This window comes from Canis lupus, chromosome 34 (genome assembly GCF_003254725.2).
Source record: "Canis lupus dingo isolate Sandy chromosome 34, ASM325472v2, whole genome shotgun sequence".
Lineage (NCBI taxonomy): Eukaryota > Metazoa > Chordata > Mammalia > Carnivora > Canidae > Canis > Canis lupus.
In genome coordinates this window covers 2,475,736-2,502,309 of record NC_064276.1, presented here as the reverse complement: position 1 = coordinate 2,502,309, position 26,574 = coordinate 2,475,736, and the positions used below count along the sequence as shown (strand labels likewise).

At 39.7% G+C, this 26,574-nt stretch overlaps 1 protein-coding gene across 3 annotated transcripts in view; it reads right to left on the bottom strand.

Annotated features, from left to right (window-relative positions):
• Positions 1–26,243, bottom strand: part of CTNND2 (catenin delta 2) — a 924,458-nt gene extending 898,215 nt beyond the window's left edge. Inside the window, exon 1 of one of the 3 annotated variants that reach the window (XM_025451313.3) lies at positions 26,010–26,243. In XM_025451313.3, coding sequence (XP_025307098.1) covers positions 26,010–26,046 — 37 coding nt within the window. In that variant the 5' untranslated portion in view covers positions 26,047–26,243. Of the gene's footprint in view, positions 1–25,668; positions 25,863–26,009 lie in introns of those variants that run through there. The other 2 variants (XM_025451315.3, XM_025451314.3) reach the window with 2 other exon arrangements.
• Between the last annotated feature and the right edge of the window lie 331 nt (positions 26,244–26,574).

Below are 26,574 nucleotides of genomic sequence, written 5' to 3'. Positions count from 1 at the left end.
GAAAAAAAAAAAAAAAAGGACGGATACCCACCATTTGCTTCAACGTGGATGGAACTGGAGGTTATGCTGAGTGAAATAAGTGAAATGGAGAAGGACAATCATCATATGGTGTCACTCATATGGAGAATATAAGAAATAGTGAAAGGGACCATAAGGGAAAGGAGGGGAACTGAGTGGGAAAAATCAGAGAGGAAGACAAACCATGAGAGACTCCTAACTGGGAAACACACAAGGGGTAATGGAAGGGGAGGTGGGCAGGGGTTTGGGGTGACTGGATGACGGGCACTGAGGGGGGCACTTGACGGGATGAGCACTGGGTGTTATACTATATGTAGGCAAATTGAACTTAAATAAAAACAAATGTAAAAAAAACTATTCTTTCTTTTTTAAAGCTACTCACTTGTATATTTCTAGAGAATATTTCACTAATTTAGATTTAAGAATATAAATGTGTTATATTATTTTTAAGACTGTGTGTGTTATATGTAGGAAAAAATATGGTAAAAGTAACTGGTCTTAAATTTGATATTCAGGTTAAATTTCATATTCAGGTAATAGTAACTAGTCTTAAATTTGATAGTCTTAACTAGTGTTAAATTTGTTGTTCAGATTAAATTATTAAACAGGAATTTAATGCATTAATTGTGTTAAATTATGATGTATACAAAATTATTTTTTCTATATCTCACGTGTTTTTTTATAAGCTATTAGCTTCATTTTTGCTAACATCCAAGGTGCATACTGTTATCCAGGTTGGTTATCTTATATCCTACCCTTCCTCTGCACTCCCCATCATTTTGTGACGACACAAGACTCTTCTCTTTGCAGGGAAACACTTTCATAGCCAACATTTAAGAATGACATAAAAGATTCCACATTTCTCATTTCCTCTGACAGTGGTATTTTCTTCTAAAAATAAAAAAACAGACTTCTTGCATTTCCATTTTTGCTGACGATATCTGGGTCCCAAAGAGAACTTTGGTATTTTTTCCCTCCTTGTGGGAAAAGTAGCACAAGTTTGGTTAACCTGTCACTTTGTGTACAAAGGTATAAATTATCCATTTTCATGACAGTCATATCATGACTGACATAGATTTTCAAGCTCTACTAGTCAGTGGTGAATACAATGTTGAGCACTGATATAGACTTGCTTTAAGTGGATAGGAAGGGAAACAAACTTTGGAATTCATTAACCATACACTGAAGCCTTATCCTATTTCTAAGTTAACACAACAACCTTTAATGTTAAAATTCTCTCATTTTTATGACCAGTTTGTGATAAACTTATCATAACCTCAGCAATGCACAGAAACATGGCATTAATATCAATGTCATTGAGTCAGTGAAATTAGCATCATGACTCCTCACCCAGATAACCTGTACTAAACCAAGGTAAACCCCATCATTAATTTTCAAAGGAAAGTATAACCCAGATACCTTTTAAGTTAGACATGAAAAAATACATATGCATTGATGTTTTAAGTAGATACTTTCAAACAAATTTGAAAAAATTATAAATTATCCAATCCCAAAGAGGTTTGCATAAGTGGAAAACAAAATACTGTTAACCTCTTACACTATCCATGACTTTATCTTTCATTTCAGTAACTTGGAAATAATTTTCCTATAGAGCCGCTAAGTCCTTACCCATTAAGGAACAAGTTTCTACACTGTTAAATCATTCTCATAGAAAATTATGTTCTACTGAGTTTCAAACATTCGATAGACACTAGCTATTAGCCTATTGTTGTATCCAGTTCTCAGTCTTCACAAATATCCCCTTTCCCCTGAAGCCTCAATTTTCACTTCCTAACCCCCTAATTCACTACTGAATTTGTGCAAGGGCACTGCTTCTTTTGTCTGTTACTCTAGGAATACATAACTCAATCAAAAATCCTCAAAGCTTCGCAAAGAAAAACTGCTGCAAAAGCACCTCAGCACTTCGGATTAGTGAACTGAATAGACTCTGGGTTTTACTAGGATCACTAACACATAGTTTCTGATACATGAACATTAGCAAGAAAGCAATCAAGATCATCAAAGCCAAATGCCGGCTCTCCATCAGGTATGTTTTTGCTTCCACAACAGTCTTAAAGGGGCATACTTGATCAAAAATTAAACAGACCAAATTTTTTTAAAATATTTTATTTATTTATTCATGATAGACACAGAGAGAGAGAGAGAGAGAGAGAGAGAGAGAGAGAGAGGCAGAGACACAGGCAGAGGGAGAAGCAGGCTCCATGCTGGGAGCCCGACTCGGGACTCGGTCCGGGGCTCCAGGATCGCGCCCTGGGCCAAAGGCAGGCGCCAAACCACTGAGCCACCCAGGGATCCCCAAACAGACCAAATCTTAAAGTATAGAAACTCTCCATTTTTTAATAACAGCCATATCATGAATAACATTATATAAAATATTTAACCAGGTACTATTCATATATAAAGAAATAGAAAACAAGATAGACAAGAGTTTACTATTGCCATTCCCCTGAAAGAATAGGAAGACTATGTCACATGTATAATTATATGGATTTATGAAATTATAGATTGCATACATAATCTTTCAACAAGGTAACATGGATTACAAATGCATTTCATAGGGAAGAATTCCATTTAAAAGGTTAACGTTTAGTCATAGAGCTGAAATCAATATAATCATACTCCTTCAACAAACCATGTGTGCATGTGTATGTACATACATACACACATATATATATATATTAAAATGCATATAAATACTTAAACAAAATAGAAAGATAACTTTGCATAGAAAGTAAAACCAAGAGAAATAGTCCAAAAGCCTGATTTGGTTAAAAGGTTAGCTTAAAAACACACCATGCATTCAATGAGCATTTAATAATGCTATGGATTGAACAAGTGTTCAAAGCTCCACTGGTTTACCGGGCACTTCTGCCATTTTAATTGGCACTGAGGTACAAACATTTTCTAAGGTTTATTATGATGTCTCAATGTTAGCTTTTAAAGGTAATCTGAATCATCACTATAAATCAAGCATGAAAGAAATAAGCTATATTTAACATGCTGATATTTTTTACCCAGAAACCTTGCTGAAATCTCTTAGTAGTTTTGATAGTTAATTCTCGGATTCCTTTGGATTTTGTATGTAAACATTTGTATTATCTGCAAATAATTTTTAAATGTTTCCTCTTCTTTTCCCATGCTGTTGTCTTTTCTTGTCTTATTGCGATATCTGCGGTCTAAGAAATGGTGAGAGCAAATATGCTTTTGGTTTTTGTGATTAAAATGATACCATCAATCTAGGATTTCAGTATTAGTTAGATTAAGAATATTCACAAATTCTTAGCAAATTTTTAATTAATTACATTAATTTACAATAATTGTAATTTACAACATTAATTACAATAATTTGTAATTTAATTACAAATTATTAATTACAACCTAGATGATACCATCAATCTAGGATTTCAGTATTAGATTAAGAATATTCACAAATTCTTAGCGTACTACAAATTATTAATTACAACCTAGTTTTGGAATGTGGTACTTCTTTAAGATTGATTAAAATAATCCCAAGCCTCTCCTCCATCTGTTGATATTGGGGATTACAATAATTCCTGGCTGGTGCCTCCCCTCAGAATCACCCCTCTACCTTCCTGATTCCATTCAGCATCACCGGGCTGCCCTGCAGCCAGTGTTCTGTGCACCTGTAACAGAAGGCTTCCAGCTAAGTTTCACAACAGGGAGGCCCTGCCAAGAGGCTGGATGGAAGGAAGGAGGGAAGATACAGAATATCACTCTTCCTTCCTCTTGGCCTCCAGTAGCCTTTCTGAAAGTGACTGCATTTCCCCCTCTCCCCACCCCCATGGCTCTACATCCTGCTGGATCATCGTCTCCCCCTGGGAAATCCAGGCCTTGGATTCCGGTGGTACTGCCTTCTCCTCTCTCTCAAGACCACTGGTTCTCCATCTGAGTACTACTGACTTTTTGGGACCAGATAGATTGTTCTTTGTTATGTGGGCTGGCTTGTGCATCAGAGAATGTTTAGCAGCATTCCTGGACTCTCTATACTAGATTCCACTAGCACCTCCCACCCAGTCTCCAAAGACTGCTACCTGTCTTCTGGTAGGGGAGAGAGGGACCACACAGGCCCTGGTTGAGAACCACTGATCTGGGCTAATGGGAGTCATCTCCTTGAAGCTAATCTCTGAGTTGTTTCTCTGCCTCCTTGCTTGACTCTTAGCTTTTCTTTCAAATTTGTAACTATTCTCCTATATTAAATCCCCTCTGTTGTAAATACAGAAGTGGTGCGTAACTGATAAAACAAATTCTTAACATTAAAGCATACTTAGGAATGACTGTAGTACAAACTTCTACAATAGCTGGCTTTTATCTGCTTTCTTTCATTTTATTCTGTTGCCTTTAAGATGAACACTTAGCTCATTAATTATCAATTACTCTTCTTTTCTAATAAATGCATTAAATGCATGTGCTACACTAGCTACACACTTTGAATTTCGCTATTTGCTGTTTTAATTGGCATCCAGTTACATTTTCTGCAATTTATTATGATGTCTCAATGTTAACATTTGAAAATAATGTTGAATTATCATTATAAATCATGCATATAAGAAATAAATCGTATTTAATTTGTATAAGAAGCAGATTTCAAAAGAGGAAGAAATAGCTTTTAAACTGTATCACCAATATTTGAATACATTTGTAGCTAATCTCCAATATTTAAAGTATCTATTATTGAGAAGCTTTTATTTCGTATTACTGCTCAATCTATAGCTGGAAAATAAAAGGTTTGGGAAAAAATTCTCACTTTCAATAATAATGATCTTCATCATTATTATTATCATTATATTCTCTTAAAAGTATCATTGATCTTTAAGACAAAGACAAGAGAATCAAATGAGAAAGACTAATGCATTTGGGGGGAAAATGCTATAACAAAAGGCAAGAAAAAATATACAATTACAAATTACAAACATCAAATTCGAGTAAAACTACATATAAATCCACCTAATAACTAAAGATATGTAAGCACCAAAGAGCAGCACGTAAACTTGAGTCTTTCTGAATGGTGGAATCAAATAAATGAATCTTGCATATAAGAAAAGAAAATTAACTTCTATCCAAGCTTTCTTCTTTTAAGAGTGCCTTACAGAACAGCTTAACGATTTTATACACACACAGAGGCACACACAAAGGAACAAATTTTGGAAGCAATAAGAGACACTTGAAAATGCAATTATATTTTTTCTGAATTGTTTTGCATTTTATACTTGAAAAACTACATCAGTGTATATTAATAAACATGGTGTAAGAGCGTTATAAAAATTATATTACATATTTTCCTCAGTTCTCTTCCATCAAGAATTCCCTCTCTGGCTTCTGTGTTCTGTCTCCTCACCACTACGTGTGTTTCTTGTAAAAGGTCGCCCATTTGTCTCTGGGATGAGCTCCCTGAGAAAAGGTCAGGTCCAAGTAAGGCAGGATTCATTGCCACCCAAGACACAGACGGTATTAGTGCTTCTGCTTACCTCCCATCTTCAGGGCAGAGCAATGCTCAGAGAAGACAGAAGCGGCCGCCGTTGGCACTGTTCTACCGCCCGCATCTCACGCGGTACCGTGGGCCCGGAAGCCCACCCCGCGCCGCGGCGTCGACACCTGCAGACACCTGCAGACACCTGCAGACGTGGCGACACTGACCCCAGGGCCCCGAGCCGCAGCCTGGCCAGCGCTGCCCGGGAAGGTCGGTGGCCACATCCTCCCAAACCACGGGGTGCTCCGCGGGAGCTGCTGCCCTGCCCTGGAGCCCTCCTCAGTCCCCCTCAAATCTCCGTGGCCCCCACACAGGGCTCCACGAGGTGGGAGCACAGACGCGCCCTGGGCGCTCGGCCACGAGCCCGGCTGTCTCAAATTAAGAACATTGTCGGTCCTGTCTCCGCAATTACACTGGAAGCTTCTTCCAGAGCTCAAGGCCGCCTCGCTCTTTGTCTCTGCCAGCTCCTGCTGCCCTGCACCCCCCAGCGGCACCCCCAGCAGCCCCGAACCCCCCGCAGCAGCCCCACATCCCCTCCCCCTGCAGCAGCCCGCAACCCCCGCAGCCGCCCGCCCGAGACAGCCCCACACCCCTCGCCCCCCAAGCAGCGGCTCCGCATCCCCCCTCAGCAGCCCCGCACGCACCCCCGCAGCAGCCCCCATGCCCCCGCAGCAGCCCACACCCCCTGGCAGCTGCCAGCCCGCAGCCGCCCCGCACCCCCCCGCAGCAGCCCCCCGCAGCAGTCCCGCAGCATCCCCCCAGCATCCCCTCCCGCAGCCGCGCCCTGCACCCCGCAGCAGTCCCACAGCCACCACCACCCCCGCCCCGCCCCGCCCCGCAGCCCGGCCCCGCACCCCCGGCCGCCCCCCAGTCACCGGCGCCTGCAGCCTGCGGTTTCCACGGCGACGGGGCAGGCAGAGGGGGCACCACAGGGAAGCAGCACCGCCCGCTCCTGGGTCCCTGGGGTCCCCGGGACACACAGACGCGCCAGCCAGGACAGGAGGGCCCGGAGACGACAGGGCGGGTGCAAAGCAGAAAACAACCTGAGATGAGAATGAGAGGCATTAGAACTGCCAAGTGTCTCTGACGTTCCCACCAAAATGAAACGTAAAAATCAGGTCTGCGAGTTTATTTTTTAAAAACTATATATGCATACATACACATATAGGTACATATGTGCACACATACACGCATGTGCATGTCCGTATATACAGGAAAAGTCCGATCTGCCTTCTCTTAACACCTGGGAATAGCATTTCCAGAAAAGTTCATTTTCATGGAAATCTTGAAAAAGCAAGGCCACTCTGGAGTGTGCTACCATTTCACTGGAGCACATTATCATAATATTGACTCCCAATCATGACTCATGCCCTGTTCTGGGCCCTTCATGAGGCTTTGACATTTATTTTTTTCTTACTTTTATTCAAATTCCTCAATTTTTGTTTTATTTACAAGAATTCCAAAGAAAATTTTGTTTTATTAATAAAAGCTATAGGCTCACAAATACCTCCTAAAGTTATAATATTTCTAAGCTGTCCAACTCTCCTTCAAAGACTCCACCAATATTCTTTTTCTATTCTGTATTTAAGGCTGCTCACCAGTATCTTGGCTCTCCCTGACCCCAAGACATGTGGTAAGACTGGCTTCCTTCAGCATTTAAAGTTGGGCATGTCCACGTAACTCACCGTGCCTGATGATGCAGGACTGAGTGACACATGACTCAACTTTTCACTCTTCTTTCCCCACCTCAATGACCATGAGGAATTCACTACCGTGCCAGGTCCATTGGCCTGGCTCCCCAAACGCCTAGAATTGCCCGAGCCTCTGTTCCCACCTTTTGCCAACCCCATGCTAAAGATGTGCCAACTCTCACTCTTTTTAAGCTGCTGAAATGGGGGTGCTGTTTGTTTAAGCAGCATAACTGAATTTATCCCAATGAATACACAAACTTCTTATTCAATCATAAAAATTTCAACACATTATGCTCATTTGTATGAGGTGTGCAGAGGATTATGAGAGATTCTCTCTTCAAGATTATGATGTGACAAGACCATAGCTGGTGATTACCATAAAAAACAAAATATGAAACATTCCATAGTAAATGAAAAACAAAAATTCTGTAAGAGCTCACTTTGGGTTGAGGTTAAGACTAAAAGTCTTAGCACTAGAAAGTGGATTTAAGATAGTAACACAGAAGGATGCCTGGGTGGCTCAGTCAGTTAAGCATCCAACTGTTGAGTTCAGCTCAGGTCATGATTGAGGATCTGGAGATCCAGTCCCATGTCAGGCTCTACGCTGAGCATGGAGCCCGCTTAGGGTTCTCTCTCTCTCCCTCTCCCTATGCCCCTCCACTCAACTTGTGGGTACAAGCTCTCTCTCTCTTGCTCTCTCAAAAAAAAAAAAAAAAAAAGACAGTGACATTGAAGAATTAGTAAACCCAAAAGAAGGTCTTCTATCACAAGGAAAGGGTTAGAGTCTGAAACATATACTAAAGGCTCAACTATTAGAATTCTTATTGTTAATATTATTAAAGAGAATTGCAAATGTTATCATACCCAGCAGATTCTGCATGTGGGGTCTAGTGGAATCTGAATTGTAGAAAAAACTATTTTTTTTTTTTTTAGTATAAGTGTGTACCATGCAATATTTAGGAGATGCTTATACTAAAAAAAAAAAAAAAAAAAAAAAAGGAGAACTATTGATTATCTGCAATTCATATTTTACTAGGCATCCTGTATTTTTACTTGCTAATCTGGCAACTCTAACTCTGGATTCATAGGTATTTCCCGGGTATTATATAGGTTGTATAAGAGGGCCAGGGACAAGGCATTAAAGTTATCAGTAAGACAATTCACAAAATGAATACTAATTACATTTGTTTCTGGTTTTGTAAAGGAAAGAAGTAAATATTCCATACTAAAATACTTGTTAAAATATCTTCATTTGTTAAATTATGTTCTAAACAAATGATAACAATGCCCTTTGCTTCTATAAAAGACATAAACTAAACAAAATAGGTTAAGCGAGAAGTTTTGCCAATTTTGTATTATCTGTATCTTATAACTGTAAGTCATCAGTTTTCTTTTTTCTTGTTTTTTAATGTAATTTTGAGAAATTCCCTCCCTTCCCTCACCTTACCATAAATCCACAACATAGATTATAAAAAATATTTTATGCTGATTTGCTAGTGAATAATTAATAAGTCAATTTGAAGAACAATTTCAAAATATTAGGACATCATCCAAGCCTATTAAAATCAAATAAAAACATCGTTTCCTTTACTGAATTCCTTACTGGAATCTTTGAGCAGGCATTTTAAAAACTTACAGTGTTAAAAATGAGATTTGAAAAGCAACCATTATATTTTAGGATCATTTTAGGATTACAGAAAGATTGCAAAGATGGTAGAGAGAATTACCATAGATCCCACACCTGGTTTCCCCTTTTATGAACATCTTACATTAGTATATTTGTTACAACTAATGAACCAGTACTGATATATTATCATTAACTAAAGGCCATACTTTATTCAGATTTACCTAATTTTTCCCTAATGTCCTTTTACTATTCCAGGATCCTATCTAAGACATCATACCAAATTTAGTCTTAATGTCTCCTTGGGCTCCTCTTGGCTCTGACTGGATCTCAGATTTTTCCTGTTTTTGACGACCTTGAAAGTTCTAAGGAATACTGAACTAGATATTTTGTACAATGTCCCTCACTTGGGATTTCCCTGATATTTTTCCTAGGATTAGACTGAGACTATAGGTTTTAGGGAAGAAGTCACAAAAGTCAAGTGCCATTTTCAACCTATCATATAAGATGGATTTTTTTAATTGACAATTTTTATAAATTGCTTACTTACATTCTTGGAAACTAAATTATATTTTAATGCCCTCAATTTAGTATTACCAGCCTATCCAGTTTGAAGTAAACATTTGGACAAGACTCAGGAGTTTCAATTATATAAATCAATGGCATTTTTATATGAATTCTAACATCATTTAGAATGATCATATGACATTTTAAAGTGCAAGAACAAAAAATCAATTAAAACTTAGAAAAGAGTCTCATGAAAACATTAGAACATTAATTTATATTGTCCTTTAAATAAATAAATAATAAATAAATAAATTCTATATAGCTTAAAAACCAAAATTACAAGCTTAGAGCTAGGGTAAACAAAACAAAACAACAACAAAAAACAGCAACAACAATACAAAACAAAGGAGATAGAATCATTGATGAAGATAACAGTAACTGTCTATGGCAGAAAGTGACAGCCTGCATCCCACTCCCCAGGGCCAACACACCAGCTGACAGGTCTCTGGGTTTCTCAGGGATTTAAGTTAATTCTTTCCAGCTCGGCCAACCTTAATCCAATCAGTGGTTTCCCCCATGACCCAAGAGTTGGCACATCTCCCTTTGTACTTGAAAGCACAAGAGAATTTGAATCTCATATTTGTTATTAAACTACTAAATGGTGAACTGCATTGGAAAAAAGTATACATGTTATTTTGTGATTACTAATTAGCTCGATTAATGAGATTAATGATTAGGTTTAAACTGACATTTTTGTAGGTTAAAGGAAGTTGCATGTCAGCAATTTCACATGGTTCTACCTAACACTCTCAAGGATACAGCAATGGAGGCCTGGATTTCCCAGAATGACTCATAAATAAAAACCTTCCCAAGGCATGTACTGCCCTTGGTAAACAATTAGATGAAGGTACCATTTCTCTCCTTGAATAAGACTCAAAACCAAAAGCTGAAATTGTTAGCATGCTGAATGTCAACAGTTAAACAGTGAGAAGGAACCAGAATGCCGCTTCCACTCAGCTCCTGAGGAGACCAGCATCTGGGCAAGAAGGCAGATGACACCTATTCCGTTACAAACTCCCAAACTGCTCTCCAAAACTAAACTGTGTCACTTATTGTCAGACACGATTTACAGACAGATTCAAAACCTAAAGGTGCACATATATGTAGCCAATACAACAGGAGAGAAACATTTTAATCCACATTTTTGCTTAAGTGTAGCAACAAGTTAAACATCAAAAAAAAAAAATAACTTAAAATACTCCTGATAGTTAAAAGGAAACCTCCTCAATCTAGTGACACTAGTTAAATAACTTTTTTAAAGATTTTATTTATTTATTTGAGAGAGAGAGAGAACACAAGTAGGGGAGTGGCAGAGGCAGAGGGAGAAGCAGACTCCTTGCTGAGCAGGGATCCGGATGCAGGGCTGGATCCCCGAGAACCCGAGATCATGACCTGAGCTGAAGGCAGACACCCAACCAACTGAGCCTCCCAGGCTCCCCTAGTTTAATAGCTTTAAGCTAATTTTCTACACGGAGGCTTTATATTTTTCAAAGATGTCATTTGACTAAAGGCATAGCTAATTTAAATCCCAAAGGGGATTTTGTGATAGCAGAGTCCAAATGTGAGATGTAAAAGTTTATAAGCAAAAACTTATTTTTCTGTTAATATTAATTCCAAGTTACAGATATTTCCTGTATGAGATGAAATGAAAGTAAATATGCCATTATGAAAATATCACCTAGAAGTCACATAAATTGGCTTCTGATATTTTAATATGTAGCAGTTTAAAAAAAATTCATATCCCTGACACATTACCATGCATTCTTTATAAACAAGTCACAAAATTTCCAACATATATCATTCAAGGACTTATGCCAAGAGTAACATCTAGATAATACTGCTCTAATTTAAAATAATTTATTTTCCTTTCAGTTGACAATATTCCAAAACATAGATGGTATCTTCAATTTAAATATAACAGAGAACATAATATAAATTCACTTTGACAAAACAAACCTACTTCTGAAAATCACATATGATCATATTTCCTATATTTGCCAACATTCATCAATACTTTCTCTTAAGATAATGTCTTGACAAACGAATATCCTGAAAGTTCTCTAAATCAATATCTCCCAGTGTTTCATATTCCCTGCTTTCTTTAAGATGATGCATATTGTTCCATGAAAAAGTAAACTTTGTACAGTTCTAATTTTTTGTTCTAAAAGTAAGTTTAATGTCCTCCTGCCACAAAATTCCTGGCATATTTATATTCTATTTACTATAAGATAATCTCCCCTTGAAAAACAGCCTGCAATACTTGAGAATGCCGGGAAATACATGACAGCTGACCTGGTAGGTAAAAGCATTATATTAGATCTGCATGTGGCAACGCATCAGCTCTTCCTAACTAATCATCATATTGGTCTCTGACATTCATTCAGTGATAGATGATCTGTTTTCTATCTTCCCATTTCAACATATATCTGTGATATGATTCAATGGTTAGTACATATTAAAAATTATCCTGTATAAGATATTTACTTGAAGCCAGGTAGGCATTCATTCTTGTGCATTCCTACTTTTTCTACATCAGAACAGGTATTTTAAAGTCTTTTTAATGACCAGCCTTCAAAGGGGTTGCATTCTATTGGGGGAAGACAGGAAAATAAGCTTGCAAAGCAATAAATAAATTAGATGATTTCCAGTTCTTTCACATGTTGTGAGGAAAATAGAACAAGGAGTAATTATTAGGTGAAAAACCAAGAGAGGATCAACTTTAGGGAGATGTGTACAAGAGACAAGATGGCCAAAGTGGCTGCCACCTAATAAATCGGTGGGAGAGGGTGCAGGTGAGATAAGACAGGGAGGAGTTGAATTTTTTTCTTTGTGTCATTGTCAGGGTCCTAAATAAAGGAAAGATATGAGTGGATACAGAGAGAGCTCTCTGGCTGCTGTGGAGATAAACTTCAAAGAAGCTCAGGAAAGGCAGGCTGGCTGGCTAGGAGCCTGCTACAGAAATCTTGGTGAGAGGTGATGGGGGCTCGGATCAGTATTTTTAAGAGTGAGGGTTTTAAGAAGTGAAAGGTTCAATCAAGATGAGGAGCATCCATGTAATTTTTTTTAACTATTATAAAAAAGAATTTTGGAATACCAGATGTTAATAAATATGGAAATCTGTACCTAGGTATTCTATCATATTGCTTTGTGTGTCACATTCTCTTTTATAAATCAAAGCAAATCGTTTAAAGTAAACTAAAAAGTAATTTTAAATACCTTAAATAATGACCCAGATTATAATCAGTGATTCCCATTCCCTTAAGGACCACTGCAATACCAAACACCCCAAATCTGCCACCAGAGTGGGCCTTCCTGGGCATTGGGACCTTGCTGGTTTTAACCTGTGGTCTCTGTTATGGATGTAAGGTTTGGATCCCCATAAGTTGCATGTGTTGAAGCCCTACCTCCTTTAACATGATGGTATTTGGAGTGGGGGCTTTGGAGGTAATTAGGGTTAGATTAGGTCATGAGATGAAGTCCTCATGAGGGGATTAGAGATCTTAGAAGAGGAAGAGAGAGGACACTGGGTTACTCAGGTAGTTAAGCATCTACCTTTGACTCACGGTCATGATCTCAGCGTCCTTGGATAGAGCCCCTGCGTTGGGCTCCCTGCTCAGCAGGGATTTTGCTTCTCTCTCTGTCTCTCCCCTCTGCTCGTGTGCTCGCTCTCTCAAATAAATAAATAAAATATTTGAAAATAAAATAAAAAAGAAGAGGAAGAGAGAAAGATACATGCACAAGTAAATGCCATGTGAAAACACAGAAAGACCGCGGTCATCTGCAAGCCAGGAAGAGAGCTCTCGCAGGAACTGAATCAGCAGGCATCTTGATCTTGGACACCCCAGCCCCCAGAACTGTGAGAAATAAATAAATGTCCCTGGTATTCTGTTATGGCAGCCTGAGCTAAGACTCCCATGCAGTGTTTTCATTTAGTGAAGTACTTCCAACAGCACAACACACAAGCCACCAGGCATTCCCTCATTTCCGTGACTGAGGGGATCATGGCATGTTCTTACATTTGGATTTAGGAATATTTGTGCCACTGAGCACGGCACCTGATTACCTACTCAGTGCCTCACAGTACCCTACAAGACCAGCTGTCAAAATGTTCTACCATCTTCCCCTGGTAAAGCACAAACAGCTCCGCAAATTCCGACATCACACTACCGTACATCTGCATATCACAACACCTGAAACCTCACACTGTATCTGTATTTTTTAGCTTATTATGCACGTGCAGCTTAGCTTCTTCACATGATGAAGTTTCACATCAAAAGTTTGATGGCAAACTTTTCCACATGCTGCCAGGATCACTGCAAAGTGTTGGGCACCACAGGCATACAGCAGGACAACCCACCTGCCTGCACCGTCCTGCCTTATAACAGGTGTACAAGCAGTTCTACCTTTTCCCAAATGCCTAATGATATCCATCTTCAAAGATACATGAGCGGTAAACACACAGGTAACAATGCTCTGTCTACAGGAAAACTACCAAGCAGAAAATCTGACATTACTCCTACAGTACACAGGCAGCTTTTTAATGTAAATTGTGGGCATGCATATTGAAAACTAATAAGGTACAACAAATAGGAAACAGAATAATCCCTCCCAGTCCACAAAGCGATTCCTTCTAGAAAGTAAGAAGAAAAAACAAGGGCACCAAACACAAGCTGTGTAAGCACAAAGGACAGAGAGAGAAACTGAAAATAACTCTGAGTTCAAAAGCATCTTCTTTGGGTCAGAGCTAAAAGATAGATAAATAAATAAATAATTTTTAAAATTTCTATAGTCAACAAATGCTGTATCCGCCACATTCATTTAGCTCAAATGATGAATACTTACAAGGAACAACATGTATATTCAAACTCAGAGGAATATCAGCCAAGGAGCTTCAGAGAACAAGCAAAAATGACAACATCTACTATTGGTTCAAAAATCTGTTCAATTGTTTTCAAAACTCTCATCCTCACTTTCAAAAGATAAAATATGGGGAAGCACTTGTAATGACTAAGATGCTATAAAGCTCAAAGGAATAGCTTTGCTTGTATCTCCTCCTACACCCTGTTCAACTCAAGACAGAACTTCATCAGGCTGTCACCCATCTCTCTCCCACCTGCAGCTCTATCACCTGCCATCCTGGAGGGGTAACCACTGGCAGAAAATGCATATTCTGAGATGCCTGGGTGGCTCAGTGGTTGAGCACCTGCCTTCAGCTCAGGGCGTGACCCTGGGGTCCCGGGATCAAGTCCTGCATTGGGCTCCCCGAAGGGAGCCTGCTTCTCCCTCTGCCTGTGTCTCTGCCTCTCTCTGTGTGTCTCATGAATAAATAAATCTCAAAAAATGCATATTCTGACAAGCCACTAGGAAACCACATAAACTCATATGATTTAACTGTGTACCTGTAAAGTGTTTATGTTTAGTACTGGAAGATCTTGAGTCTTAGTCACAACCATAGAATGCATTTTAACAGAGTTGGCACATGGAAGGAAAGGAAGGATTTCATATAAGTGACTTGAAGTAAAGTAGCATGGCACCCTGAGCTTGAAATCCAAGTTTGGACAGGATAGATACAGCTACTCTTCAACTAGAGAAAATGGCTCAACCACTCAGAGGGGGGGCAGATGATCTGGTTCTGGAATATCCTGTCATTTGCTACTCTTTATATTGCTTCTTCAAAATTCATCCTCAGCCTAGTTTGTTGACTGAATGGACTGATCAATGAAAAATTGACCAGCACATCAAAAAATTGTGTTGCCAAAACTAGTTTAAGCTTCCTGTTCCCTCTCACTTCTTAAAATTTCCACACTTCTCGGGTGTTACAAGCCCCTCAGCCCTCTATCAGAGGTCACCAGAACACAGTCTTCTGTCTCTACCATCCATATTCCCCAAAGGTCAATTTCCTTTTGCCCCATAACCTCTTACACTCTCTTTGTTTTGGGGGATTCACATGTACAAGCTACCAGCACCCCAGGAACCGCTCAACTGTTGCAATGAGAAACACAGAATCACTATATAATTCATCACACAATCTTCCAGCTAAATAAAAAAAAAAAAAAAAGGGCTGTCTCTGAAAGTGCTACAAGCACAAGCAAAACCATGATTAGCATATCCACTTGAGTACCTAAAACTTCACTACTCACTAAATAACATACCCACTGAGAGGATATGAACTTGCCTTCTGAACTTCCTTCAAAAGTTTTGAGAATAGGGGACAAATTAAAGTTTTTTTCATAACTTTACACACGACTTCATCCTATTGGAAGCCTACAGTTAGAGTGATAAGAATTCTCTGAAATCTTCTTCAAAGTATTTAAGGAAATATGTTCAAAAAATGGAAGCCAGCTACAGTTCACACTTCTAAAACTGTTCTGATAAAGCCTTCCAGGCGCCAGACTCAGCAGCCCACTATGAGAAAAAATAATATTCTGGGGACATTTCTACAGACTTCAATCCATGAGGAACAATAGGGCTTCGTTTTTACTACTCTTTTAAGCAGCACATATCTTTGCAAAAAGAAAAAAATAGAACTTTTTTTGGAGCCAATTTGATATGATACAATTTTTGAAGTGATATAAAGAAATAACAGGAATTACTTCCAGTGATGGTATCCTCTAAGTGATACCCAATGGCATGGAATATAGCAGTATCTTTACAATCAGTAGGGGAATGAGCATTTCATAATCATATTAATAATGGAGGTCAGACATTTAGTTTTACAGACAAGAAAATCTTTTGACTCCAGCTCATCAAAAAAAGAAAACCAAAACCCTGCTTTTGAAGTACATCACAAATTTCAGGGAATACATTTTATTCTGAACTGCTTGTCATGATAATGCTTCCCAAAGCATTTTTACATTTATTATCATATCACAATCATGAAAATACTGTAAATGTTGATCCTAATGAGCAAATGACAAAATAGGGACAAATGCAAGGTCACAGGAGAAAGCAAACAATTTCATTATGTGGATCCCAGAATCCAGAATCCTAATTCAGTATTCCCTTCAGAAGTGCCCAGTACCCAAAATCCACAAAAAGCAACCAAACCAATCCTAGTTCATGAACCACACTTTTGACAATGAGAACAAGACTACACATAGCCCATCATGATTAATGGAGTATTTACTATGTGCCAATTATTGGTCCTAGGATTTGAGAATCAATGATAAAAAGACAGATGACCAGTATGGAGTGGGGGTGGAGAGATACACAGTCCTAGGTGACCAGAGAGAAAAGGTACATGTACCCAGTGGGTACACACAGAATATGATACAGTAATACATGTATGGGGACAGCTGGGGGGCTCAGTCGGTTAGCCATCTGACTTGACTTCGACTCAGGTCGTGATCTCAGGGTCCTGGGATCCAGTCCCCATGGAGCTCCATGCTCAGCGCAGAGTCTGCCTGAGAATTGTCTCTCCTCTCCCTCTGACCACACCCCCCACTTGCTCTCTCTTTAAAATAAATCTTTAGAAAAAAAAAAATATATATCTATATCAGATCTGTGAGGTAGAAAATCATATATTTGCTTAAGAATGGCATCCTAACTTGCTTTTCCCAAACATTCTGAAACACTGCTTCAGCAGCCACACAGAGGATGACTATGGCACATATGCAGAGCTTCCACCTGTGAGCCCCAGCTGCGGCAAACACCTGACCTGTCGCACATACGTCCTGAGACAGTTACAGGTGTGTAATTATGCTTCATGGGGAGAAAGCAAAGGCCAGAATTAGAGAAAAAATATGTTATATTTATTATTTAACAGTAGAGATTGCTAAGATGTTGGAGGTTCACAAATATACTAGGTTCTCTGCTACGTATATGAGGTCCATAGTTTCTTTTTTTTTTAAGGTTTTATTTATGCGAGAGAGGGCAAGCGCACACCCATGCAAGCGGGGGAAGGGGTGGAAGTGGAGGGAGAGGGAAAGAATATCAAGCTGACGCTGCATGAAGCATGGAGCCTGACACAGGGCTCAGTCTCACGATCCTGAGATCACGGTCTGAGCTGAAACCAAGAGTTGGAGGCTTAACTGATTGAGCTACCTGGATACCCCGAGGTCCACAGTCTCTTAATCTGCCTTCAAAACAACCTGAAAACACAGGGATTATCTCCCCTCTATCAACACTGGCACTCAACAGTAACATAACCACTTGCTAAAAAAAAAAAAAAAAGAAAAGTTGAGATATGAACCCAGTCAAGTCAGGATACGACTATTAAATACTCCCTCCACCATTTGCTCCATTGCCATAGTTACTACTGAAACCCACAAAATCAGCGACCAAGAGAATGCTCCCTTAAAGAGAAAAAGGGAATAGATTTAACTATTAAGTTTTAGAATTATTCTTTAAAAGTAAGAATAAAATGAGGAATAAACTGATAAAATACAGCAAAGCGTAATATAACTACTTTAGAAAAATAATATAAATTAATATGAAATGGAGCATAAACCAGTTGAAAAATATGCAAAAGATACAAAAAGACAATTTACAGTAGAATTACAAATGCATCATAAACTTATGTAATATTTAACCTCAGCCATAGTCACAGCAAAGAAAATTAAATCACAGGAAAACACAATTTTCCCCCTAATTGGAATGTGTCGCCTGGGTTTTTGTTTTGTTGTTTTGGGGGGTTGTTTTTGTTTGTTTGTTTGTTTTGTCTTTAATTATAATACTCAGTTGCTAAAATCATGGGAAAACTGGCACTCTTCTCTCTTGCCAAAGTAAATGTAAATTATATAACCTTTCTGCAGGACAAATTGACAACATATATCAACAGCCTTGAAAACAGTTCTATGAAGTCATCTACAGAAAATAGCCTGATGAAAACTATTTAGCTTTAATCACAGTACTATATATACTACCAAAAAATGAAAATGCCACCAATGTCCCAAAATAGGAAGTTATTTAAGTAAATGATGTTACATAAAGGTATGGAAAACAGACACTAAAAATGAATACAAATTATGTGAAAAAGGCCGCCTTACATGTTAAACAGTAACAAGACAGAATATGAGGTCTCTTCTAAATTTAAAAATGTATATGGATCAGCATTTCTACTAAAAACAGAGTCATTTCTGTGGCTTCACATCATGCATGAACTTTAGCTTCCTTTCATCACTCCTGCATTTTCAATTTTTTATGATCATGCATTACTTTTGAAAACAATAAAAGAAAACAATATTCAGAAAAGAGAAAAATATTTCATTAATATGCTGCACATTCTCAAGAAGACACCAACTTGCTAAAACTACTCAATACATCTCTTGAATTTAAGAATGGAGAAAATCTAGCTGTAGCACTGAAGAGGATATATGTAATAGACACTCAATAAAGGATGCATGTTGTTGATTTCAGTCAAGCATTCAACTAATTAATGAAATTTATCCCAAAGCAAAAATATAATATTCTTCTCAAAATTTAAAGGCATGCTTTTCTTTTTTCTGTGTAATGATGTAATACATAACAAACTATTATATATTTGGTGGGCAGATAATATACAAAGAGCAAAACACTTGAAACCCTGTCATAAGCGCTATGTTGTGTTTGTATAGGTGCATATACGGGTATGTGTGCTGGGTATCATATTCAATATAATTCACTGCCTTGCTTTTCTTCTTAACCCTTAGTGTTAAAAACACTCCCCAGTTTCTTGGAAGAGATAATTCCTAACTGTTATCATGTTCCTTTGGATAGAGGTGTCATAATATATTTATGCATTTATGGTGGATTTAACATTATTACTCTTTTGGAACCCAACTCAAGCCAAACAGTCTGATCCACACACTACAAGCCCCAGGCTTCCTGCGACACCTTCCATGACCTGGGTAAACATGACATGATTTCTACTGTCTCTGAGACTTTTCAGATGATGCCCATTTCACCTTTCTGCTTTTCTGGAAATCTCTACCTCCTTATACAGTGACTCAAAACAAAACAAAAAATCCACACCAGAATCAGCACCAATGAGGGCGGTGTTAGAGACAAGAGACTGAATTTTGGCTTTTTTGTATTTGGGAGAGTTGGTTTGCTGCCAAAAAAGTTGCTCTTCTTGGAAATTAAATTATTGCATTACTGAAAGTAATGACTGCTAGGTTACTCTAATGTTTGAAAGTCCAAACAAAATATTTGAGAAAGAAGAATAAAATTTATTTTAAAAAGTGAGCTTTTTTAAGGCTGAGTAGTCATGCTCGGATTCAAATAAAACTTAGAAATTCACTTTTTTCTTCTTTCTTGACAGAGTCCATTATTGCTCCTATTAAAAGTTAAAACATTAAATGCCAACCAAACTCAAATTATCTACACTGGGATAGAAAGTACCTTATAGATAACAGTTCTCATGGATCATTATTTATATATAGTTTGGGAAGTCAGATTTTGACACTGTCCCTTTTATACCCAATTCCTACCACTTACAAGGCCATCCAATTATTGGCAGTCAAAGTCTAACATGGAGAGTAGGGAGGAAACACTGAGAATGAGTTATTTTAAAGTTGGCAATACATAAATCAGCTGAATTTCATGGACCGTACTCTCTATAAATCAGCCAAGGCATTAGACACTCCCCTGATAATTTCTGATACAGTGTCAAAATACCATAAAATATTTAAAGAGCTCAACTTCTAAGCAAAATACTATGGAAGCTATTATATTAAGAATTCTACAACCAGAATTCTTTATAAACCATGTCAATGAGGCACACTTCTTGCCTACTTCTGATATTTTTTTCCAGGTAAAGGGAACTTAATTCATGTGATATTCTGGCCTCCCTCCAACCCTTCACTTTCTCTGTTTCTGAAAAATAAAGGAAGCACCTTGGCTAGTTCCTTGCTTCTTCCTCTAAAGATCTTTCTGCCTACAGAGAGACGAGGCTAGGCTCTAGGGCTCAGATCAGCTCTGTCCTGCAGGAAGAGAGGAAGGCCAAGGTCCTGCGATGACAGAATTAAATTATACTATTCTTCATCATCTAATGCTAGAAATTAAGCATCTCACTTAGTAATATATCTGTATCATACAAAACTTGTGGAAATTTTGAGACTTACATTTAACCAAACATACTTGGATCACTGCTTACGTTGAGCCAAAAAACAGGAAGGTCTTATTATAACACGTATTTTACTCTGGTAACTTACAATTAGAGTTCCCACAACAACACATAAATTTGAATATAAATAACTGTATTTATTGTCAAAATGTTTTTTTGACTTAAGATAAATTAGTCTCTTGTTACACAGGTCACATTCCATAACAAATTTTAAGATATATCCAAACATTATTATTATAAAAATTATGTTGCTAAAGATCATGGTTTTTCCTTGTAGGAGCTGGGCATAATCAAACCCACAGGAGCTAAGCTCTTTACTGAAGGTACCCAGAGTAAGATAACAAGGAAAATTACAATTTATTGTCAAAAAGGTACCAGTACACACACTTTCACTTCAAAAAGTTGATTTTTAATGGAGGGAGTGGGTCTTCTTTTTAAAGAATAAATTCAACCTTTTAAGGTTTCTTTCCTTTTTGTTACATTGCTGTTATGCTGGGATTCATGCCCTGTGGTTCCAAACAGAGCACAGGTTTAATATGTGACCTCACAGAAAGGGAGGCTGTGTTTCTTCAACTATCTATAATATTCTTTGTATGAATCTTGTAGAAAACTTGATATTAACCAGGTGAATAGAACACAACACTAATAGAGAATATCAAAATTTTATAATTTCTGACTCTTTGATTGGCATCTTTTTTATTTTTTTTTATTTATTTTTTTTTAATTTATTTTTTATTGGTGTTCATTTACTAACATACAGAATAACACCCAGTGCCCGTCACCCATTCACTCCCACCCCCCGCCCTCCTCCCCTTCTACCACCCCTAGTTCGTTTCCCAGAGTTAGCAGTCTTTACGTTCTGTCTCCCTTTCTGATATTTCCCACACATTTCTTCCCCCTTCCCTTATATTCCCTTTCACTATTATTTATATTCCCCAAATGAATGAGAACATATAATGTTTGTCCTTCTCCGACTGACTTACTTCACTCAGCATAATACCCTCCAGTTCCATCCACGTTGAAGCAAATGGTGGGTATTTGTCATTTCTAATAGCTGAGTAATATTCCATTGTATACATAAACCACATCTTAAAAATAATGGTGCCGGGAGATATAATTTACTTCTCTTTTAGCTTAACTAATATATATTTTAATATGTAAAGGACTGGTATGTTGTAGACTAGAAAACTTAATATACCTCATATGCAAATCTGCACAATAAAGTAACATTACAACAGGAGTAGGGAGAGAATATATACATTTAATAGCCTTTGTTAGAGAGAGGCCTATATAACATATTTAATAATACACAAATGAAGCATAAGTACCCATCTTGCAATGAAACGCCGGGACACCTGCACCCCGACGTTTATAGCAGCAATGTCCACAATAGCCAAACTGTGGAAGGAGCCTCGGTGTCCATCGAAAGATGAATGGATAAAGAAGATGTGGTCTATGTATACAATGGAATATTACTCAGCCATTAGAAACGACAAATACCCACCATTTGCCTCAACGTGGATGGAACTGGAGGGTATTATGCTGAGTGAAATAAGTCAATCAGAGAAGGACAAACATTATATGGTCTCATTAATTTGGGGAATATAAAAAATAGTGAAAGGGAATAAAGGGGAAAGGAGAAAAAATGAGTGGGAAATATCAGAAAGGGAGGCAGAACATGAGAGACTCCTATCTGTGGGAAACGAACTAGAGGTGGTGGAAGGGGAGGTGGGAAGTCTGGGGGTGACTGGGTGACGGACACTGAGGGGGGCACTTGATGGGATGAGCACCGGGTGTTATTCTATATGTTGGCAAATTGAACACCAATAAAAATAAGTTTATAAAAATAAATAAATAAATAAATAATAAGTACCCGTCTTAACATGCAGATACAGATCTCTTGTGTCTACGCAAATGTTTATAATTTACAAGCCACTTACACTTTCAATTAATCCTGAAATAAATCTCCTCAGATATTCTATCCTTTTGTACCCATTTTACTGCTAAAAACCAACCAACCAACCAACCAACCAACCAAAAACTAAGGTCTAAGTAACACATAAATGGCCAACGTCACAGCTAAAGAAGAGACAGAGCTGGGATCCACCCAAAGCCAGCACTCTCTCCATATCTCTGTCTGCACCTACACAAAGCAGAATCCCAAATAGTATCGTGCTATGATATAAACATATCTCATTTTACATACGTATTTTATATATAATATATAGGATAGGATATGGATATACAAACACACACACACACACATATATATATACCACACACACACACACACAACACACACATATATATATATATATATATATATATATTCATTGTGGGTCAGAACCCAACTTTTTTCTCTAGAAATATATTTCTGACAGGAAATGACAATTAATGAAATAATAAGTTTCAATAGATGTAATTCATTTTACAGATAACTTTCAGGAACCTCACCAAGGGATACATGTGAATATGTTTCTAAGATGAAAAGCTTCTAGGAAGCACTGTTTGTAATTTGTCAAAAACTAATTGATACAGAATATAATTTCAATATCCTAATATAGCTAAGACATTTCCTACAAAACAGTCATCCAAGATATGGAGCTTGAGATCATACTTAACAGCTCAGTGATCAAAAGATAAACAACTGGAAGTGTCATAACTACACATTTTTGTTACGAGTCTTCACATTTTTAATGAACTAAAAGCACAGTAGGATAAAATACTTCTGTGACTTTCCTGTGTTAAGAGGTACTGTTTTTTTTAATAATAAATTTATTTTTTATTGGTGTTCAATTGAGGTACTGTTTTTGAACATAATTAGATTCATTAAACCCAACCAGGCAGTTTATTAATCAGTAGGCTAGATTGGCAGACAATGGGATAGAAACTATTTATCTATGACACATTTAACATTTTACATTAATACAAAAAGCTGTTGCTCTGGCATATAATCAGATAAACTTGAAGCCAGCAACAAGTATCATGAACTGCTCCCACTCAAATTAACTTTTCACCTACATTCACATAACACTTATGACAAAGCTTATGCTCAGGAGAGCACTACCTTTATAATTATATGTCAAAAGTAATGTTATATTTGAGAATATGGTAACTTCATTTTTAATTTTAAAGGTCATTATGAAAGTGACATTATCCTTAGAAATTATTTATCAAAACTATAAATTGCATTTTCCAACTAATTTCATTTGAATTTCATTTCCTCCCTGATGAACCATTTCACTGGGAGAAAGACTTGGCTTGTATTCTACTGTGGAAGATGTGAAGTTGATGGAAATATTGTAATTTGACAGTGCATGACTTTTATTACAAACAATGAAAACATTAGTGACATCTATAATGATTAGGTTGTACAACTACACAAACATTCACCAAATTAAATAACTCCTTTCTGCAAGACTATGACAATTTTATTAGGGCAACAACCTCATGTACTTACTACAATTGCCATTCAATCAGGTACTATCATTTTCAATCCACAATATGACATAAAACTCACATATACAACACATATAGTGCTGCTCATGCTCATCAGCTGCTCTCTGCATACACACATAAGCACAGAACAGTGTCTACTAGTCGTTTAAGTATCACGTTTAAAACTCAACAGTAGACTCAAAAGGAATAAAGAAAAATGAACGTCTACCCCATTTATTGCTTCTTTTTGAAAGAAATTTTATATTAAAACAAGGCAGCGAGCACAACAGTGTGTTCAAAGTGCTCTTGGAAAGTTTTCTAGATGTGAATAAGCTGAAACTAACACAATATAGGTAGAGCTAATCAATCACACTGTTCAGTTAACTCAAGCCGTATGGAGCTTGCTAGCCTTCCTGCAACACTGAGACTTGCTAGTTGTGTAATTACAGGCCTCCCAAATCTCACCATCTAACTCCACATGCAAGCATCTTCATCCAAGTCCTGAGATCCTGTGACCCACAGGGCAGTAAGGATGCCACTTAACATTTTCCCCAAAACATTAAAGATGGATTCTGCATGTGGCAAAGAGCATTTAGGGCAGTTTAAAGCATCCAGTCCACACTGGAGGATGCCCGCCCCTACGTGTCATACTTCTCAGGGACCGAGCTCCCCATGTCATGCCCAGGTTCATCCCTGTAATTCAACTTGAGTCTTATCAAACACTCCTCCGTGGGATTTTAGAAGTGGTGCAGCCTGAAAGCCTTTTAATCCTGGAGGTGAATTACTAACTGCCAAGAGAGGAACTGGTCTACCACCGGACGCAGCCGAGCTGATGGAAAGATGCACAATGAGACAACTCCTGGGTAGTGTGACCAGCTCCCTATTTTCATCGAGGTCGGTGCAGAAAATTGCAAGCATCTTAAATATTGGTCATATAGTTCCGAAAAGTGAAAATCTATGCATGTCAGGCCCAACAGTATGCTTGTAACATATCCCTTTTCTCCACCAACATGTTTGCTTGATGACATTAGGCATGCATGTTAACAACACCTTTCAGGGCCAAAGCAAATCAGATCAGATCAACCCAAGCACACAAGGGGAACAAAACAGCTTGGAATCACAACCTGCTCCTCTTTTTCTGTGTTTCCACACCCTTCGCTTCCCTCCATGTACATCTCAACACAACTTTAGGCATTCTGGAAGTAGCTGTTCTTTGTTGGACACACACACACACACACACACACACACACACACCCAAAATCCCTAAGACTGTTTCCCTACCACACGACCTGGGAAGCTGCATCACCTCTCTAGTGACTTAATTCTGAACGTAGTGGCTCCAACCAGCTGAGCAGCAATCGATGCAAACACATTACACACCAGAATAGGAGGAAGGTCGGTGAAAAGGAAAAGCAGCTTTGCTTTCAGCCATTAATTACCGATCACCCAAATATCGCGTCGCAATCTCCCACACTCATGCACAGCGTTCCAGACCTGGGTTTCAGGCGGCGCTTCCCAGAGCCTCGCTAGCTATTGTCAGGGCGCAGAAGCCCCCGAAACCTGTGAATCCGGCGGAAAAGGCTTCCTCTGAAACCGCTAAATATAGACCAAAGGGGCTCTGGGTCTGGCGAGCCGCAGGAGACCGAAGAAACGGCCATGGACGCATATGACTAAGTATTTCCATTTTGTTCTAGCCAAACATCGTAATGACATTGAACATAAGGGCAAAAGACTAGAGCGAAGTCCTCCCCGCCCCCACCCCGTCCTCTCCGTGTACCAGGGACGTCATGAAGGCAACGGGTATGTTCTTGAAGGTGGCGGGGAGCTGTATTGTCGGTGCTGCCCTACATACGGCTCCTCCGGGGAGAGGGGCGGCGGGGAGGGGAGCTCGCCGGAGCCCTCGCTAACCGCTGCGAGAAAGGCACTAGCCCCGGCCCCCGCGCCAGGCAGAGCCGTCTCCCGAGCGCGGACCGGGCGCGATCGTGATCCTCCCCCGGCTGGCGGGACCGCGCGGCAGCCGCCGGCCCGGAGCACGGGACCAACCCCCCCCCCCCCCCCCCGCCCGGCGCCGAGGAGGAGGATGCGCCCGGCCCCGGCAGCCCAGCGAGAGCAACTCACCGAACGGCGCGGCGCCCGACTGCTTCCTGGAGAACATGCACCCGCCACCGGCGACAGCTCCTCAGTCCGGGAAAAGGCGAGCGCGCCGCCGCCCGGCTTCAAGGCAAGGTCCTGACCTTGCCCAACTGCAGCATCTTCCGCTTTTGTTGTCTGAGCGCGGCCGCGGGACGGGCGATGCTGGCGGGGCGCAGGGGCGAGCGCCGCGGGGGAGAGGCGGCTCCCGACGCGAGTGCGCGGCGCCCGGCCCGGCGGCCCCTCCGAGCGCGGCGAGCGCAGCGCCCCCTGCCCGGCTCCGCGCGCTCCGCGGGCTCCGCGCGCTGTGGCTCCTCCAGGCTCCTCGGGGCTCCGGGCGCCGCCGCCGCCGCCGCCGCCGCCGCCGCCGCCGCCGCGCCCGCCGCGCCCGCCGCTCCGCTCGGCCGGCTGCCGCCGCGGGCGCGAGCCTGGGGCCGCCGCGGCGCCCGGCGCCGAGCGCTCCCGTGCTGCGCCCCGCGCCACCTGTGCCGCCGCCGCCGCCGCCGCCGCCGAGGGCGAGGCTCCTCCCGCGGCGCGCGGCAGCCTCAGCCTC